The 19,940-nt window shown below is 44.5% G+C and overlaps 1 protein-coding gene across 1 annotated transcript; it reads right to left on the bottom strand.

Moving 5' to 3' along the window:
• Positions 1-686: 686 nt before the first annotated feature.
• E2F7 (E2F transcription factor 7) lies at positions 687-18,791 on the bottom strand. Its single transcript, XM_050912511.1, has 12 exons — positions 18,711-18,791; positions 15,096-15,371; positions 12,921-13,089; positions 10,163-10,447; positions 9,364-9,522; positions 8,124-8,261; positions 7,103-7,297; positions 6,374-6,458; positions 5,239-5,758; positions 4,084-4,354; positions 2,414-2,838; positions 687-1,061 (listed from the first exon to the last, which is right to left on the bottom strand). The coding sequence occupies exons 1-12, from the start codon at positions 18,789-18,791 to the stop codon at positions 885-887; spliced, it is 2,781 nt and encodes a 926-aa protein (XP_050768468.1). The 3' UTR covers positions 687-884.
• Between the last annotated feature and the right edge of the window lie 1,149 nt (positions 18,792-19,940).

The raw sequence follows: 19,940 nt of genomic DNA, 5'->3' as shown, positions 1-19,940 counted from the left end.
AGTGGCTTGTCACTCTCAAATTACTTTGTCAAACTTATTTAAGGAATCAGGTTTTGTATTCTTTACATCTAACTTGTACATTTTGCTCAGAGTAAAAGAAAAAAAACCCCAAGGACTAATACAGTTCATTAACACAATTATAAAAATGTTAACATTCACAGTTATTTTGGTCTTAATATTTTTCACATGTATACATTCAATCATATTGTGTTGTTATTAGGTTTTTCTAACCACAAGTGCTGGGCAAATTGTACAACAACCAACTGACATTCAAGTAATCCTACCCTGAGAAAATCTGTTATTCTGAAGCTGCAAAAAAACTTTTTTGCACTAAATCCCACTCCAATGTACAGAATAAATAGCAAGAGGCTGCACTGCAGAGGCAGGATTTGACAGATTGGAACCAAGGAAGCAGTTGCTCTCACAGCTGCAAAAGTTTATCATTTTCACCACAGATTTACTCAGGGTAAGTAGAGTACATGTAAAAAAAAATGCTTACCCCAGATAAGTGCTAGACATCTCACTTAAAACCATGAATAAAGAACCCCTGGGGACTCCAAGAAAATCTCTTTGCATCTCCTCACAGCAATAAAGAGAGTTTTCCAAATTAAAACCACAAATACAATTTGATGCCCACAAGGCCATGTGAAGCACAGCATCTGAATTCAAATCAGTACTGAAGGAACAATTCAGTAAAAGGTTTTCAGTACCAAGGACGACTTGTGAAGAAGGTGGTTAACAGAACCGGTGGGTGAATAGATAGCGGGGAAGCATGCCAAAAGGGATGACATTTTAACACGCTCCTCTTGTCAGGTAAGAGCTTGTTCTCTTGTAATCGATACAGGGGCCTAGGACAACCTGCCCACCCTTTGCAATGAGTGGAGTTAGTCAGGGCTGGTACTAGAGATTTCCAGTCTCCTCTGCACAGAGCTGGCATTTCTGGTCTGGTTGCCTTCATTCTTCTTCCATGCAACAGGGTCTCCAAGACTTCCGGGAGTTTTGAAAAATGCCTCATGACGTGCAGGACGAATGCTCTTGGGAGTGAGGGGCGTTGACGAAGGCTATTTGTGAAACAAAACCAAAGTGATTCAGTAGGGTGTTCTCAAAGCCTACATGCAAGCACGCAAACAGAAGACAGCTTGTAGACATTAAGCCCTGTACCCTGCTACTATAGGGAACCACATCACACATCCTTTCAGAAGCTCCACGTGAAAAGCTACAGGTTTTCCCCCTTTTTGTTCTGGAGCTGTCTGCCAGTAGATCATTGCTGGAAGTGGAAAGCCTCTGTCTCATTTCCAACTTAAATGTATTCATGACTAGTTCATACTCGTTCATTCTTATGCCAATCTTGTCCTTCAGCTTAAATGGCTCTTTCCCTTCCTTGACGTTTTACTCGCTTTTGTTATTTGTTAGCATCAAAACAGATCTAAAATTAGTCTCCTAAACCCTGGCCACTTCTGTTTTAAGTGCCACTCTGCTGTAACCTCTAATGTTAGTATCTGTAATCAGATTGGCTGCCAACCAGTCTCTATTACAGACTTTTTCTAAAGCTTAAACAAGATAAACATAAAGTAACACTCATAAAGCTTCCAAAAATTCAATCTATTTGTCACTGCATTAGACAATAGGAAAACAAATCACAGATTTAAGAATGTAAGCTAAAGCAGTGCCAAAATGTCACTTCTAATAGTTGTAAAGACCCAGGTAACACAGTGTGACATGACTGTTTTATGTCATTCATTGTACTTCAGATAAATGAGTCCTTCACTTCTAAATTTCTCTTTTTTTCTAACTGGCTAAGTCTGTTTCTGTGGTAGATTTTTGAAAAAAATCTTTATAAAGAGATCAACAAACCCACAAGAATTGTTGTTTTTCCCCCAGTTCTGATGCTGAACAGAGATCAGAACGGGGGTGAGGAGGTAACCCAGGACACTACTACCTGAGAAGCGCTGCAGCCAGTGGACTCCTGACTTACGACAAACAATCCTCCTGTCCACCTAATGTGTTTCTGTAGCCAATGCATAACACACTTACAATGATAGTGTCAAATGGGGAAAAAATATTGCCTCGGATTTCTGGGGAAAAAACCCTGTAACTCATTTTTTTCTCTACTCCTTTAAGATTTTTAAAGATTAAGATTTTTATGATTTTAAAATTCCTGTAAGATTTTTTAAAACTCACCGCTTCACCGTTCAGGGCTAGACGTGCTACGCTGGGCTATGTCTTTAACGCTGTCCCAAGCCCTGCCACTACTACAGATGCACATGCAAACTAAGTGGAAGACACCTGGTGACTCTCAGCGTGCCACCTTACCACTCTGACACACCGGCAGCAGCCTGCAGCGCAAGCTGCCTTCAGTCCCAGTGACCTGGCACTGCTGTTTCATCGTCACTCAACCACCTTTGACTCTTACCTGCTGCAGCTTCAAAAAGGTCACCGGATGCCCCATGCATGCGGGGGAGTCCAGTTTAACAGCACCGCAAGACCTTGCAATCACAGGACTCAGGTGCAGAGTGGGGTGAGCTGGTTGCTGGGGATCCACCAAAGGCACGGGTGAGACCTTGGGGGTGACCACTGCCGTGGTGCCTATGAAAACAGGCGTTGTTGATGCCAGGCCAGACACACTGAAATTCATGGAGGCGGCAGCTGAGAGGGAGCCATCGGGAAGCGGGGAAAGAGGACTGGTGACTGTGGGAGAACAGACGAGAGGGAAGGAAGCCAAGGCTGCTGACGGCACCATGACACAGGGGACGCTCAGAGAAGGTAACTGGCTCGCAGCCAGGCTGATAGCACCAGGGGCTTGGTTTGCAGAGAACAGGAAATTAAAACTGCTTAATCCTAAACCAAAGAGAGAAAAAGCAAAGCGTTAATACAGTTGACAAATCGGAATTAAGCTATTATAACTTCATCTAGAACAGGAAAGAGGTATAACAAAGAAAGAGAGAGGCTGCCCAGGAAGTAAACTGTGACAAAAATAAGAAAAAAGAAGGAAGAAAACTTGTCACAAACCCGTGACTCTTCTGTCAAGCTCCCTTTCCTTACGTTCCTCCATCTCCCCCCCTACTGCCTGTTCACTGTATCTGCACCCATTTACTTTGTTCATATTAAGTACCAACCACACACCTTGCTGTTTTCTGCGTCTAACTTCAGTTACAAGCAACATCTTGGCTAAACAAACTCTTTTTTCACTAACAGGAATCATATCCTCTGCTATTTGAAAACATATGCATTGCTTTTACTAAGGAAAAAGAAAAAAAAAAAAAGAAAAAAAAAAAAAGGAAAAAACCCAGAAAGATATACCCCAAAGGCACCAATTTTCCTGAGAATGGCTGAAATACTGTTTTGAAACAGAAGTTGCTCCAGTTCCCAGTTTGTCTGACTTGCAAAACAACAGGATCAACATTTTCAAACTGAGCATCTCCATCCTATAAGTGAAATCCCATAGACCCCACTCTGTGCCACAAGTGAATCAAATACTAAAGCAGTAGTCATGGAAATCTGCCACATGTATCCTGCTCCCACAAAACACTCTTCCACTCCACACAAACACAGGCACGGAAAACGGTGGACACGAAATCCTCTTGTAGTATTTTCAGCTACTTCCTCCCCATCCCCACTGTGTCCTACAAGCAGGCCTAGCTACACTCCCAGTGCCTCAGTTTTTGTGGGGTTATCCCAATGATGCACATGACAAGACATGACAAAGTTCGCAGATGACTTAATTCACCCACTCAGGGGGATGCTGTTGCACTATTCTGGCCGCCTTACTGCCAAACCCAGACTTCCAGCTCCTCCGAGTTTGGAATGCTGCATAGGTGCCTTTTTTGTTGCATATAATTCAAGCATGCAAACCCCACATTATTCATTAAGGTTTGGGTACCTCAGAAAAATGCCTGTATTTTCACAGGACAACAGTTCATCTGAAGTCAAGAGAATTCAGAGCTATTAAACTACTACAGAGAACTGCTGACAGTTTTTTGCCAAATACAGACTTATTCACCTATCTGTAAGTCTTCCTATTTGAACAGATCAGTGAACAGATGCAGAAGTTTGAGTGCCTCTAGATCTCATGGCTGTCCTTACCAGCAGTAGGCTGAACATAAAGATACTGTGGTAGGAAAGGTTGATTGGCATTTTCTTTAGAGATGTGCTCTTTTCCTGGAGAGGGTTCATCAGGGTCTTTATTCTGAGACCGTTTTTCTTGCTCCTGAGAATCTAAAGGCTTAGTAGACTCCTTGTCTGCAGCCTCTGGAGCAGTAGGACTTGCGAGGTCAAGATGAAAAGCTTCTAGATGCTCAGCAGATGTACAGCCACTTCCTGGGGCAGATTCTGCCTTGGGTGACTCAAAATGCTTCTAAGCAAAAACAAAAGAGGAAATGATGAGTCCAAACTGAAATAACAGAGTACAATGCCTCTCATGCACTTTCCTCAGCTACAGAGTAAAATGTGCACCCGTGCAAATGGGCAGCACAAAACTCGTTAGCAAGTGACCAAGTTAAAAATTTTCTTTGAGGGTTTGAAAAGCAATATTAGTGATGCCTAAGCCCTGTGCTGTAGTTCACTTTCAGTACTTTGAGACACTAGATAAGAAATACCTGAGCTTGGGGAGTCATTTCTCTTTATTGATAAGGAAAAACACCTGTTTCAAATGGCTTATATTCAAACACTGATACGACCTTGAGCCTGACCCCCATTTTCAGTAGTTAAGAAAACGATGAGATAGATGCACTTCACCTTTACCATCACCGCCTCTCTCACCAGCCTGCTGTGGGCAACACTAGGCATGAGAGAGAGGGACTCAGGCTGCAGAGCAGGGGGAAAATACAAATCACATTTGCTGTAGCTCAGTGGAGTAAGCAATGCTGCTGCTGTCTGGGAAAGCCCAAGCTAACAGGGGAAGATGAGGAGTAATAGTTACATTGATTTCTTCCCCTTTGCAGGCTTTTTTGTTGAAGACAATGATCAGGACACTGATTACAAAGAACAGCTGACCACCACTTCCCTATGCAAAGCAATCACAATCCATTTTCCTCTGTAGTGTGAAAAAATCTCCCAGTTAATGCCTATACTTCCTGGCATAGCACCCTTACAATTTTATTAACATGTGGGAGGCAGTATTGTATCTGTATCTGTAACAAGAGTGGTGTAGTGAATTTTCACTTCTGAAAACACTGTCTTGGGCAACAGTCTTTCCTCGCTAACAGGAGGCCTAAGCGATAATGAAATTCATTTCTTTACCTTCGGTACTACAAGTGAGAGGGGCACATCACTCTGTTCCATGGTCTGCTTTTTAGCAGCTGGCTCTTCATTATCTACAGGTGCAGAGGGCGATGCGCACTTGTGGGAGCTGCGTTTCTGGCAGGCAGCTGGAGGTACAGCGGCCTGAGCTTCTGCACTCCTGTTTCCCACATCTCCTGTGGTGGGCAGGGTCTCCCTCAAGTTATTTTCCTGAAGACCACCACACAGCATAAAAAGGGATGAAGATGGGAAGCACAGGAATGGTTGGTTAGGGAGCAGGGTAGGTTTTCCATTTTCTGTTTTGGAGGCTGCTGGCGTGGAAGGATGGAGAGCTTGGCCGCTGACCCCATTTGGCAGCGAGAGGCTTGGCACATCTGCCTGAACCACAGGGAAAACTGCCTGAGGCAAAGGGTTAACACAAAAATCAGATTCCCCCGGAACTGGAAGAAGGGAGAGAGGTGAGGTTATGCTTGGGTTCTTTGCTGAATTTAATATCATTTCTGTGGCACAAGCTTTATTCCTAAAAAAAAAAAAAAAAGGTAATGAAAAGAGGAAAAACATTTAGTCCAAAATTAAACCCCTATTTTATCCTTAAGAGCAAACAGGTACATTGCTAGACGTAAATGTAGAAAAAACCCCCCCCAAACCACTACTTTTACACAGTTTACAAGGAGGGTCACTTTTTATTATTTCTAATTACACAGAAACAGACTTATCAGTTTTTTGGCAGAACGATAATGCTTTCGGTTGTAGTTGACTAGAGTCAATCATTCACAAATGAATTCAAATTAGCATAGGTGTAGAGAAGATCCACTGATATGACAGAGAGGCTCTTCCATGGAATCATGATTTGCTCAGCCTACCTAGCAACAGGTCAAAGGAGGCAGGGATGACCTATATAAACACCCATGAGATGAAGAACTACTGAAGCTAAAGGACAACAGTGGTACAAGTACAGGTGGGTATAAATTGGCCATGAAAAAAAAAAAAAGCACGTTGAGACCTAACAGCATTAAAATAGTAATAATGAGACTCTCTGACAATTTTCTATCTCAGTCTCATTAATGGAATCTAGACTTGAACTAAACATGACAAGCACGAAGCTGAAACTGGACAGGAGTTAAGACCAACATACCTAGTATCTTCCTCTATTTTCTGCCTGCAGACAGCTGCTAGATTTATCATTTTGGAGCAATATTCATCTGAATTCACAATACAGGCTGAAAGAACAAAGGAGCATTCAATTAATAACAGGTAGGTTTACCAAGCATATTTTGATACTGGCGATAGAAAATAATTGGTGTAATTTTTCTATCCTGGCACATTTTTATAACATCCACTAATCACCTAGAGCCAGAACCTGCAAGACACTCAGAACTCTCAGTCCCACCAGAGAGGTGCTCGACATCATAATTTCCTATAAGAGGGAACGGTGAAAAGCCCTGTAATTGCTTTATCTTTTTTAACAGCTATCCATTAGATTGTTACAGTAAATTCCACTATATTAGGAACCATAAAATAAAACAAGCTTTTGTGGCTAAAGAATCTTTCTTTATCTATACCAAATTTTAACAAAAGAAACTCTAGTATAGTTGCAGTTAGTGGAGAACAGAAACATTTACCAGAAAACAAACTGCAGATTCAAGGCAGTATGGCCTAGATTCATCTCATCTAACTTTAGGCACTTGACTGGAGGGTCCAGAACAGAAGTCTCATCACATGGACAGCAGAAATATAGGCACCTCCCAAGGGTAATTCACATATTTAATTAGGCTGATTCAACCAATCAAGTGCCTTAAATTGGTGGGCTCACATTTGGGCAGATCCAGCGGGATACAAAAGAACATGCTTCATTAGTAGTTACCTTGCCTCTCTTGACGTGGGCTGTTGGGCTCAGAACTGACCTTCCTTCTGGTCCTTTCACAAGGCTGTGCGTCGTTAAATGAAGCATGACGTGTAAACCTTTGCTTTCCAGTAGCACAGATCTGATACGGGGCACAGGCTCCTCTCTGTGTCCCTGGCAGAGGATCAGGTGTTGGGCTATGTCCTCTCGGCTCATCTGTAGGAACATAATTTTGTACAACAGTCCTTCAGGAAACACAGCTCATCCATCATTTAGGCTTCTGCCATGTTACCGAACTTGGCCATAAGAGAAGAGGTAACCTCTATACCATCTCAAACCCCACAACACTGAAGCAGACCTAAGCTCAGTAAGCACTGGCAGACAAGATAAGGGCTTCCCTCCTTTCCATTCCATGGCAGTTGCAGCAGCAGCTACACTCCAGTGCGTGTAGCCAGGAGGAAAAAGGGTACTAAGATGGCATTAACACCATCCTTCACTTTTACTTGGTCCTGGCACTGGCCTGACCCAAATACATTACCAAAGGGCTTCCCTTTGCTCTGGCTTCTAGCCAAGAATCAGCAGCTTACTGAGATGCTCTGGCCCACTGCCTCCTCCTTTGCAGACAAACCTTTTTTATGAGGGGATGCATGCAAGAAACAGCCCTGCTCTACCTTGTTAAGCCCCCTTACAAAGAAAGTAATTCACTGCCTACGACAGAATTACTGAGATTTTGCAACGCAGAAAAGCTGTGGACCCAGATTTGGAGATGTAGGCATTATCTGCCATTGCTCTACAACTCATACAGTTATGTAAGTCGGTATAAAAATACCAGCAACACACAGTATCTTTCATCATCCCTCCACAGCTCCAGCCCTTGAGTGTGAAGTCTAACAAGGGCAAATGTTGAGCTGGCCAGCAGTTAATAATCACAGGGTGGACAATGAATGCCGAGCCATTCTTTACGCACGGAAAACAACCTTTTACCACTTGGGAAGGGACTGTCAAAACAAAAAGAAAAGACGATGCGAGCTACACAAGTTACCAGTCTTTCCAGGGAATTCCACAGGCCCAATCCACTTGAAGGCTGGTTTGCGTCCTCGTTCCTCTGTGACATGAACTTTCTTGATCAAGCCTAGGCTGGTGAGAACATTGGCAATATCATACAGTCTTCGTACCTTTGCTAACAAGAAAGGGCAGAAATAGTCAAGACAGTCACGTTTACAATGCCTACAGTACATATTCATGTGGTAATTTCATTCCAGAAAATCACCACAGCTTTCATAGACGACGTGAGTAAAATCAAATTGGGATGGACTTAAGCCACCTCCTATGAAGCCTGCCATGCCACCTCCCACCTGCTTGTCACTGCTTCTTCATATCTTAGCTGGTCAACCATCTTAGCTGTCAACCATCTTAGCTGCTCAGGTTTAAGCTCACGTACCTCATTTTGATGGAGAAGGGTTAGGGAGTGATTACATCATCAGCTTGCCCAGAAAAGGCAGCTACCTCCATGTGGGGTAAAGACAAGCACTTAGGGGCAAGAGGCACATGAGTGTACAGCTGATCACAAGAGGACACATATTTATCATCTTAAAAATGTAACACTCCTAGAAAAATCTCTGTGACTCCAATAAATAACATGTTTGAGCTGAATATGATACCCACAGGTTGTCCAGCTAAACTCCTCACATCCCTCCAGGTATTTGGGGTAGAATTTTTAGACTGAAGTGCAAGTACTTTATTTTAAAAGTACTTTAAAGACTTAAGATAACAGTCTTTATTTTAGAAGAATTATTTACTAATGCTGAGTTTTTCCCATGTTGTCCAAGGGATCAAAGTACTAATCCCCACTATCTGAAAAGCAAACTGTGCCATCCAGCTGTGAAAGATTTCTGGGGTAAAAAGGAGAAGTAACACATTTCTGCAGAGAAGAAAATTAATTCCATTAAATTAAACAACATGTTTCATTTCAGTAAGTTCTGAAATGTCATTCAGAATGGTACAGGAAACAGGGTTACAGTATGAAAAAAAATTCAAACAAAAAAAAAAAAGATTTTTCTTCATTCTGAAGCTAAAACTTGGAGATAATTGTCAAATTGACTCTTCCCCACCCCAAGCTCTGTTTTCACAAACTGGCATTTGCAATTAAAAAAAACCCCAAACCGTATTTCAGCAAAAGATTCCTGACCTGCTCTTGCCGTTACCTACTGGTGTCAGACCAAACATGCCCCTGTTTTCTTTACTCACTGATTGATTGATTCACCTCTCAACAGCCAGCTTACTTTTAAATTTGCTGTGGTCCACTGTATCCTGGGTCTCTTCTATCAGTATCTTTGCTGCGATGTCCAGAGTGACTATCTTGGTCTTGGAGACAAGGAACAGCATAACAAACTTTTGGCTCATAATCCGCAATGACTTGTCCTTTCTGCTGTTTGCAGATGCTGTGTTACAAATAATACCCAAGCCTCTTAGCATACGTCATCCATCACAGCCAGAAAACTAGCAAGTAGGTTTCTCATACACAAAAGGGGTGAAGTATTTCCTTGTTGGGAAGCAGAAATCTTTTGAAAGGCAGCAAATAACTGAGTAATGCAGACAGAAATCTCTCTTCAAAAGGCAATAAAAATTAAAGCTTGCAGAAATAGCTTTTAGAAAGTCAGATTCCGAAGCTGATTCTATGTTATGTTACACAGTTTTGTACCACTATAATTTTGTAACTCCAATGGCCTGTGTAACTTAAACCACTATGTACTATATGGGCAGCATGCAAACAGTGGACAAATGGAAGACGGCACCTTCTGTCAGGGTAAAGCATTTACTGTCAGGTATGGGTGGGGAAAGAAGAACTGGAGTGTCTGGCAGAAGTTCCTGCCAGTCTGTAGGACAGAGGGAAAAATCTGTCCTGAGACCTATGCTAGGACAGGATAGAAGAATTCTGTCACCTCTGTGGTGAATTCAGCACCTTTTTGCAAAGAATAATTTTTTATTATTTAATTTAGAAGCAAAGCAAGGGAAAAAGTCACATAGTAAACTGGAGAAAGAGACTTGTCTGTGTTCACATCAATATATTAGTTATCTTACCAGAGGTGCAATCTGCTTCTGAGAAGTCCAGTAATGGTCTGTCTTGAGAATCTGGAATAGTTTCCTTTTTCCGTTCTCCAAATTTGTACTCCAAGTCCTGCTCCTTGTGCTGGAAGAAGGTCATTAGCTCTCCATACTGCAGCTCTCCTGCTTCCTGAAGTGTTTTCAGAGTCTGACTTAGGTTGTGCCGGCCATGCCAACAGTACTGGTTTTTGGCCACACGGCTAACCAAGTGCAATGACTCCAGGACATTCACTATATCGTAAATTCGTCTCCGCTCAACTCCTGTTTTAAGAGGAGGGACATAAAAAAGACATAGATGCTCATCTAGTTTTAATGTACTCTTCAGCAGAAGCAGAACAGAGAACAGGTTGTTCTCTAACACTGACTGTTCACAAAACATTTTTCACTGTTCACCTGGACACATTACATTAGATCCATTCAAATTTGCACAATTAAGAACTGACTTATGTATGGCAAGCCCCATGGTATGATGTTCTTTGTCTATTTTTTTAACTGCCAGCCCAGTCATGGCTTCAGCTTATAGCATCTACACTGTGTTTAGAAGAACTGATTACAGTCGGCCCAGCCCCGCTCACTCAGACCTATCCAGACTGCCCTGAGGTTTTCAGAGCACTTTGGCCCTTCTTGTCAGAGAGCTTCAGAGCTCAGACACATACTTGTACACAAGCCTGTGTGTAACAGAGGGCAGGAAAGGGTCTGAGCCTGGCACTGACACAGGGTAGATATAAAAGCCCACTCCTACAGGAACCAGTGGGAGTGTGGTCCTCCACTTGCATTTCCAATGGCACAATTACTTGCTAAGTAATTGCACGTACCAAGCAAAGGAGCGCCAAAGCCTTCGCAAGGCGCAAAGCAGTGGAGAATGAGACCCACTGTTCCCAAATGCAGCAGAAACAAGTCCTCGCTGCTGGCTGGGTCTGCACCAACGGGAAATCTATGAAATAAGTCCAACTTGGGTTCAGCCTAACTGACGTGAGCAAGGTTGGGGACTGAATACAAACAGGCCAGTGGCTCCGCTCACTGTCCCGAGTACTCATGTCCAGTGCTGTTTGAAGCATGGCTGTTATATATAATACAGTGCACTATATGCTGGTGGCATCATCTGCACCAGAAATCCCATAATGGTTAACATCAGCTGAGCAGAACAAGTGCTAGCCATGGGGAAAGGTTTTGAAAGACTTCCCTGAGGAAGGCAAGGCCTTGATGCATCTGTTTACCCATCTGGAGAATATGGAGAATACTTACCAGCCTCAAACGGATATTAGAATAAACAATTAATGAGTATTTCCAAGTGTGTGGAGATCTTGGAGTGAAACATACTCCGGAAAAACAAGAGTGCTACACATATCCTGGTGTCTGTTAGGCACCAGCAGCATAGCCCCCTTTGTGGTCTTTCCATAGGACTTCGGTGAACAAAGCAATATACATTTGTAGCAAAAGCTGGATTACAACCATCATTTCTTACACAGAGAGCAGCAACATCAGCAGTGAATAATTTTGTGGTCCTTGAAGCAAGTGGATACAGGCAAGCAAGGAAGTGAAAACCAAAGGGAGAAGAACAAACACACTCCCTTCTGGGAGGTAAAATCCCCAACAGTAAGTTTTAAAACAAAGTTTCTAGTATTTAGGAAAGCAAGGTAATGCCACTCCCAACACAGAATAAAGTACTACTCATGTTCAGATGTACAAGGTTGGAGCACGAGCATCTCATGCAAACACAGAAGGGAGTAACTCCAAAATCTAAAAGAACAATTTGTTTAAAAAGTAATTTATTTAACTATTTACTTCATCTGAATTCTCTCCTATTTCCACTTCCCATTATCAAGGCAAATAGATGAGTATTTCAAGGACTTTCTTACCAGAGTCACAGAGGACATCACTCTTCTGTTCCCTTTCTTCCCAAAACCAGACAAATTTCATTTTTGCTACCTCTTTGCTGTTAAATACCTGAGTTCTAAATGTAGATACAATATTTATTTAGTTTAAGTCCAATTTCGTAAAGCCCTTCCTAGCTAAGAGACATCTCCAAGGACCTGGATCGTTTTGTTACTGGTGTGACCTGGCTGAGTCCTCTCTCCCAAGTTTTATTACTTCTCTCAGATATTTCATTAAACTTTTAACTAAGACCGAACCTAACAGCAGACCCAGCAAATAGGCTACTCGATACCTTCTCGCCACCTCAATACAACACATTTTCTCGTTCTACTCTTGCAGGTCTCCTGGTAACCTCCTCTCACAAGACAATATTTAAAGCTAAGATAACCTTGATGAACCATGAGATCTTGGAAGATATAATGTCAGGCATGTTACTGAAGTCAGGCAGTAAACCCAACTGATTTCCTACACCTACTAGTTTGCAATTGTTTCCCCAAACGTTCCATTTTGACAAAATTTGTTGTTTATAAGTCCTCCTTCAGAGAGTTTGTAACTCGTAACTCCTTCAGTGTTCAGCAAATTGAAAATTTAAGAAAGCAACAGAGTTGGTAAACAGCTGGAAGATAGATCTGTCTAGTAAAAAGTACTGTCAGAAAGCAGATTTCAAAATGGTAGCGTTATCAAGCAGCAAAGACACTTAGAAATATTAGGCATTTCCAACTCTTGATTAGTATGATTAGAAGAGCATCCAGACCCAGGGAAAGGCAGACCTTGAATGTACTCTGTAAGGATGATCTTTTGAAGGCCCACCTGTGTTACCCCAGGTGATCAGTTACCCCATTTGTACAGGTATACATACCAAGAATTGAAGCCACTTCATCCAAAGAAATAGTAGTTTTTTCTGTTGACAACGGATAACTTGGATAGCGAGCTAGAAACTTTTGACACAAGAGTCCTAAGCTTTTCTGTTTTCTGCTGGGCCTCTGCTTTTCAAATTCATCAACCGTGCTGTCGTCTACCATATCATACTGTTAAAAAATAAATGTTAACTCTTTAGTGCAGAGCTTTAGAAGCAAGGCATAGCCAAGTGAGGCATATTTCAGATGTTAGCAATATTTAAGCTCGGACTTTCTAATAAGGAAAAAAACATGGACTCCTTGCAAACACAGAGCACTTGGGTGACACACTTTTGCTTGCAAGCTCTTTTTAATTCATGACACAAGATATCTACAGAAAAACTCTTATCTGTGAGATCATAAAGTAATGGTTATGTATAAGGAAACAAAACAGTAAGACCAAACACCCAAGATTAGCAGATGCTAAGATCCTGCTTGGAAGGAATATTTCTTTTTGAGAGGAGGAAGAATATTCCCTCAAACACCTCTGGATCTAATAAACCAGACGATGTACAAACCATCAAGAGTTCCTGCAAAACCTCTTTCAAGAGATTTTACTGCCCTTTACAGTGCCTCTGGAACGTTAATGAACCGGGGGGGGGGGGGGGGGGCGGGGCATGATGCTAAGAGACTATACAAGGCACCACCCAGTCTCTGAACCTTAAACTCAGTCAAACTGTTAGCTTAAGTGAACTCTGTAGGATGGCCTGAATATGGTCTTTCTGTCCCTGGAGGGAAAAAAATCCCAACAAAACTGTGATAGCAAGAATGTATGAAGAGGTATGTTTATTTATTACAAAATGAGAATGATGGAGGATTTTTCTGCACTGGTAACTTTGGGGTTTTACTTCTGTGTCAAAAAAAGGAAAAAAAATAATCTCACCCTCTGGCAAAGAAAAGCTGAGAGTGGTGGCGGCTGTTGAAACCCACATTTCCTTGCGTATGAGATCGTAACTGTCCTTTGCTGGTTGTGACTAAGCGACCTTGTGGCAGTCTGTTGCTCTGATTGAATTCTTTGAGTTTTATATGGTATGGAAATAGCAGTATTCTTACAGTAACACTTTTACATCTTTCCTAAGTTAACTTTCTGTGTGGAGAAAATTATTAAGTGTGAGTTTTATTAACTAGAAAATACTTGAACTCTTTATAGTAGCCACCCCAAAATGCTGTATGATCTTAGCAGGCTTGGAGTGGTAATGAACTAACCTTTAACATTGACTATTTTTTACTTACTGGAAGCTACGTTAGGAATTATCTTTAGAGAACTGTTCGTTCCTTTATGACTATCTAAACTGGAGAATTCTCCACACTACCATCACTGTAGACGCTGTAAAATCTACACTTGTAGAGTGATCTGTACCTATCAAATGATGCTTCTCAGTAGGAAGACCCTAGAACTATCTTCCTCTCACTGAAATCACCAAGTAACGATATTCCACAAGAAATAATCCAGGAGAGGGAAAGCAGTGGTTGGAACAAAAAAAAAAAGTCTGAAGGAAGAAAACTGTAATGATGCTTATTACAACCTGATGTCATCCTCTCCATGGATAGACTTCCTAAAGCAAGGACAGGGATCAGCCCCCGCATTGCCTGAGTCTTGGCAAGTAAAAATCTTCCTAATGCTTGACAATGCTGTCTGACTACTAGTTTGGGGGCTGGGGTGGAAAGGGGGAGAAAAGTTTCAGCTGACCGCTCTGCGGGGCTGTTGTGGACAAGGCGTAAGTTTTCAAAAGTACATTGAAAAATATGCCCTCCCATTGTTAAACTGCTTTTGAAAATGCTGCCTGTCTGTTTAAAAATGATCTGGCAATTTTCTTTCTAATGCAGTTCAGAAAAAGAGTCAGAAGTACTTAAGTTGGGGAAAATGACACATTTAAGCTCTACTTCCTTCACTGTCCTTTTAAGTAATATTCAGGCTCTTGAGGGGTCTCAGGTCAGTTACTAGTAAGACAGTTACTTTTAGCCTTTGAAAGTCCTACTGCTCAGCCAGTGCTGTGTAGGCAACTGTCCTTGGGAATGTTTTACAATTCTGTAGTTTTCCCTAAGGAGCAAAGGACCAGTGGGAAGAAAACTGAGGCACAACTTAAGGAAGGTCTGAGTCCTAACTGAACATAAGGTAACCGTGTTCTGAGTCTCACCTGTAACGAATCAGGTGTGTCACTCTGCTCACTGTTTTCTATGGGTCTGAAGAGCTCTTTCTTCTTTTCCCTGTCCCTCATGTCAGGGCTAGCAGCACTAACAAGCATCTTCAGGTTAGCAGTAGGGGTCCAGGGATCAGGCTGAGGTCTGTCAATGAGTTTAACAGGTGTAATTGGATTCCTTTCTGGGGTGCAGCCTTTTTGCTTTGATAAATCAACTGGTTCATTCTTAATGGGAGTCTTTGGGGCCATCCTGGATCGATCAAATATGTTTTCCTATTAAAAACAAAAATTTCTTTAGACACAACAGGAAAGAAAACAGCCCAACAATCAATTTCATTGTTCTTACAAAGGTAATTGTAGTGACTCATGCCTTGGCACTCATAGCTATATTTAGCACAGTTCTTCTGCCTTTGTTGGAAGCGGTAAAATATTCTACGTGCTAGTGTAGTTGAGGCAGTGTGTTTGAGATACTGCCCTGAATTACAGAACCTGAGGTCAAGCAGTCAAACTTGTGGCCTATCAGGCTTTTAAACTCTGACTGTTATTACAAGACAGCATTGCCCATGAACATAAATCACCAAATTGGATTGAAACTGAAATAATGCATTGGTCACGTTATACTTAGCAAGAAAACATGGTGTTCTGCTTGAAAGGTCCCCGATGAAAAGCCACGCTGGGGATGCAGCTCAGACTGTCACAAAATGGGAAACTAAAGTGGATGTATCTTCACGTGCAAGTGAAGCAAGCTTTGCATCTGCACTACCTGCTGCTCAAAACAACAAATAAAATCTCCATAACTATACTCCTTGACTACAGCTAAGAGCTGCTAGAAGGAAAAGTCTAATTCATCAGCTGATTTTTGTCATTTTTTGAATGAAGCTCAACTCCCTCCAGTCCCTAGCTGCAATCAAACTTTTTTCATATTTCACCTTTGGATCCAATTTTACCCCTTCCTCTTACTGCAAGAATTAACTCATTTCAAGGGACTGGCTGAAGAAAGCATCAATGGTATCCTTGAGCTGAGAGATCTGGTTTCGAGCAACAAGAGACACTACTTCACTCTAGCCTGTTAGTGCAAATAGCTCATGAAGACTAAAGGAATGAAGTAGACAGGATGCCACACTGGCTTTCTTTGCAGGATATCAAAAATTGAGGGCCGGGTATCCTAAACCTGGCACAGAGCAGGACTTCCAGAAGTGCCCAGGCAGAAAGTTGTACTGTTGCTTTTTGCCCAGGGAGATCAATGTTCTGTTCTTAGATAGTCCAGCTACCACTTAATTCTCCTTAATACCCTACAAACAGGACACTGTGGTTTTTTGGAACTCTAGCTAATATTGCTCAGTGGTTTCTAGATTTAGTCCCTTAAAATGATTGCATGCACCTTGAGTGAAGTGAGAGAGACAGAAAGCGAACTGGACAGATTATCATCAGAAAGCTAGCAGAGCTTGTAACTTGCTAGAATTGGGAGTGAAGCCTTTGGAACCACAGCAAACTGCTTTTAAACTATAAATCAGACTTGAAGTTGTTTGCTCTTCAGTCTAGCTGTGGCTTTTTTGGTGTTGGTCTCAAACTGAGCAAGTCTTCTTGCTCACACTAAGATTACCACTTCATTTTTTTCAAAATGAGTTTTAAAAATTTAACATGACAACTCTGAGGCTGGATATTGTTCTTTTGTATTTTATTTTGTGCTGCAAGAGGTCCAGTTCTGAAATGGAATATAGCCTGAAAGAAAATGTTAAGTTACTATTGGTTTGCTGCAAGAACTTTCCCAAGTTAAGTTTTGCTGTTTATTTGAAGCAATTCAGCTATCACTAGCAGGTATAGATATTTAAATAGGTAATTCCAAATATCATCTTATCAGGTACAGCCTATGTAGAAAGCAGAAAGGAGTTCTAGTAACAACTGAAGCTAGCTTTTACTAGGAGCAGTTCTGTAGCATTCAAACTGGAAATGAATTTGGCACATTGAAAGCATTGTGCTCTGAGCACTGATAGAGAACACTTCTGCATACATTCACCTATGAATTACGCAAAAAGATGTAATAAATACATCTCCTTTTACAATTAACAGTTAGCCAGTTGTAACTTACTACACTGTGATACATAGGGGTCAATTCAGAGGCCATGGTACTTCTTGGAATATATGTTCACATAGCATTGGCACTTAATATATTCTAGCAATTTCACATTTGGCAGTGAATCAACTCTTAATCTGTAATGGAGAAAGTCTACCTTCCCCTCAAGTTCCTGTTCACTATGGCTGGTGCTAATGGAACTGCAGTGAGGGCAGCTGAAGCAACCTGCTGTTCCACTACCTCAAATTTTCATGTTTGTGCAAATATCACAATGAAAAAAGTAGTGGCACTACATGAGAAGCACACATCTACTACCAACCTTTCAGATCTTTATTTCTTGAATGTCATAATTGCCTACCAAATTAGGAACACTTTTACCCTCTCTCTCCTGTTTTTTTTTTTCCCAGTAGTTGCAATGCTCTATGAACTCCTAGCTGTATTCCACAAAACCACAAGGGCAGTTAGTAGAAGTATGAGATTCACCTTGATCCAAGCAGAGATGGCTTACAATACAAGAGGACAGGAAAGGCTGGCTTAATGAACTTAGTATGTCAGCAGGAATTGAAACAAATATCTGAGATAATAGGAACTGAGTGTGACAAGAACCATGTGATCTTTGGAGGACTCAGATTGAGCATGGACAGCAAGTCATGAATTGGGTCTAGTTCAGGAGACATTACTGAGCAAGGTATGCCCGAGGCTAGATATCCTGTCTCCTGGCTGGTGGGGCAGGAGAGGAACTATAAGCTTGTTCCTTGCTGAGTGGCACTGCTTAGCCTCTTGACCTGGGAACACCACTGTAAGGATACAGGCATACTTTTCCAGGCCAGAAGGCAAGCATAGCAGCTTGTGCATCAGCACGCTCAAACTGCTGCTAAATAACAGGACTATACTATTCCCATGTCATGTCAAGCCTGGTGTTGGTTAGCTTTTGAATGGTGAGTCTGTACAAAAGTCTCCTCCACCTTACCCAACAGTAGCCACTAGGATGCCTGAGATCACCTAGTGAGTTTTGCTTATTGAGTGAAAGCTAAAAACTGTTTCCCTGGGAATAAAGCCAGAGTGTAATCACTTCACTTACTGACAACGATGGTGTGACTCACGGTTGTTTTACTGGATTGTCTTTTTATCTTAACGGTAGCATCGGACACTCCTATGCTCCAAGTGCCGACAGGTAAGATGCTGCTGTACAGACCAACAGGGCAGGGCAGACCAGGTGCGGTGGTCCAACGGGCACCACCCCAAATGCTGCCACCGGCAGTGAGAGGGACGCGATCGGGGAGCACACGCCTGGCCACCCGGCCCGACCCACCTCCAAGCCCCCCGGGCCGGGATCGTGTACCCCTCCCTGCACGCACGGGGCTGGGGCGCCGCGGCCCCCCGGATCCTCTGCAGTCCCGGCCGCCACCCCGGAGCTTCGCGCTGCGCCCGGGCCGGCGTGATGCTCCGCACCGGGAGAGGCGGAGTAACGTGTGAGGGGACCCCGCGGCGCCGGGGACTGATGGGACCCCCCGCCCGCCCCCCCCACGCCCGCTCACCTTCTGGGCCGCCTCGGCGCGGCCCCGCCGCCCCGGCCGGCCGCTCGCCAGGTCCCGCAGCGCCAGGACGCTCACCTCCATCTGCAAAGCGAGAAGGCGCTTTTAGCCCGGCCCTTAAGTGGAGCCGCTCCCGCCCCGGGGCAGCGCTCCCGTCGCCGGCGGAACGCGAGGGGAGCGCGGCAGCTCGGAGCTACGGTCCCGGGGAGAGAGGGCGGGGGGCGAGCGGGCGGGCAGGCGGCCACGCCACGCCGCCCCGGCCCCGGGAGGCTCCGCGCCCTCACCTCGGCGGCGGGCGGCCCGGCGGGCGGCTGGGGCGGGCGGGGGGCGCGGGGCTCTGCCGCTCCCGCCAGGCGCCCTCAGACATCGCTTTACAATCCGGCCAATCAGGCGCGGCCCGCCGGGGAGCCCCGGCCGCGAGGCCGGCCAATCAGCGCGCGGGCAGGCGGCGCGCGGCAGCGGGGCGCGGGACGAAGGCTCCCGCCCGCGCGGGGCCGCTTCGCTCCTTTTCTTCGCGCGGTCGCCGGCGGCCCTCCCCCCTCTTCCCCGCTCCTCCTCCTCCTCCCCCCCCTCCCCCGCTCCCGCTCCCGCCGCCGGGCCGCCAGCGCGAGGCGGGCCGTTGGCAGGCGGGAAAGGGCCGCCCGAGGGCGGGCAGCAGGTGGGGCTGGCGGGGGTGTGTGTGTGTGTGTCTCCGCCGGGGGAGGGTCCGGGCTCCCCCCCCGGGCCGCTGTGGGGGCAGGTCTGTGGCTGAGGGGCTAATTCCTGACGTGAAAGTGGCGAGGGGGGGACGGGACGGACGGACACGGGGCCCCTCTTTCCCGGTGCCTTCTGGATCAGTCCTTAAATCGCTGAGGCGGGAGGAAGGGCTGAGGCAGCGTGGGGCGGGTGCAGGCTCACAGACAACGCCGTCGGGTTGGGAGACGGCGCGGGTGGAGAACGGCAGCCCGGGCCGTGGGTCGCTGCCGCGGCTCCCCGCAGCGGGGAGCGGGCAGGCGGCGGGCTGGGAGCTGGCGTGCTGCTGCTCCTCCCGGGGTGCTCGGTACGGGGCCTGCGCTGCCGGCAGCTCCTCTCGGGAAGCCCGTGGAGGCAGCCTGCAGCGCAGCCCTGGGCATCCTGAACAGGGTGTGATTCTTCACGGTCGAACCGTGAAACGGATCTGCTGCCGGGACGATGAAGCGAGCAGACGCTTTGGGGAGCAGTCTGGACACAAGAAACTTTTCACGAGCCCTGAGT

Source organism: Gymnogyps californianus, chromosome 1 (genome assembly GCF_018139145.2).
Source record: "Gymnogyps californianus isolate 813 chromosome 1, ASM1813914v2, whole genome shotgun sequence".
Taxonomy (NCBI): domain Eukaryota; kingdom Metazoa; phylum Chordata; class Aves; order Accipitriformes; family Cathartidae; genus Gymnogyps; species Gymnogyps californianus.
The sequence above is the reverse complement of the archived record's forward strand: the minus strand, read 5'-3'. Positions and strand labels throughout refer to the sequence as shown.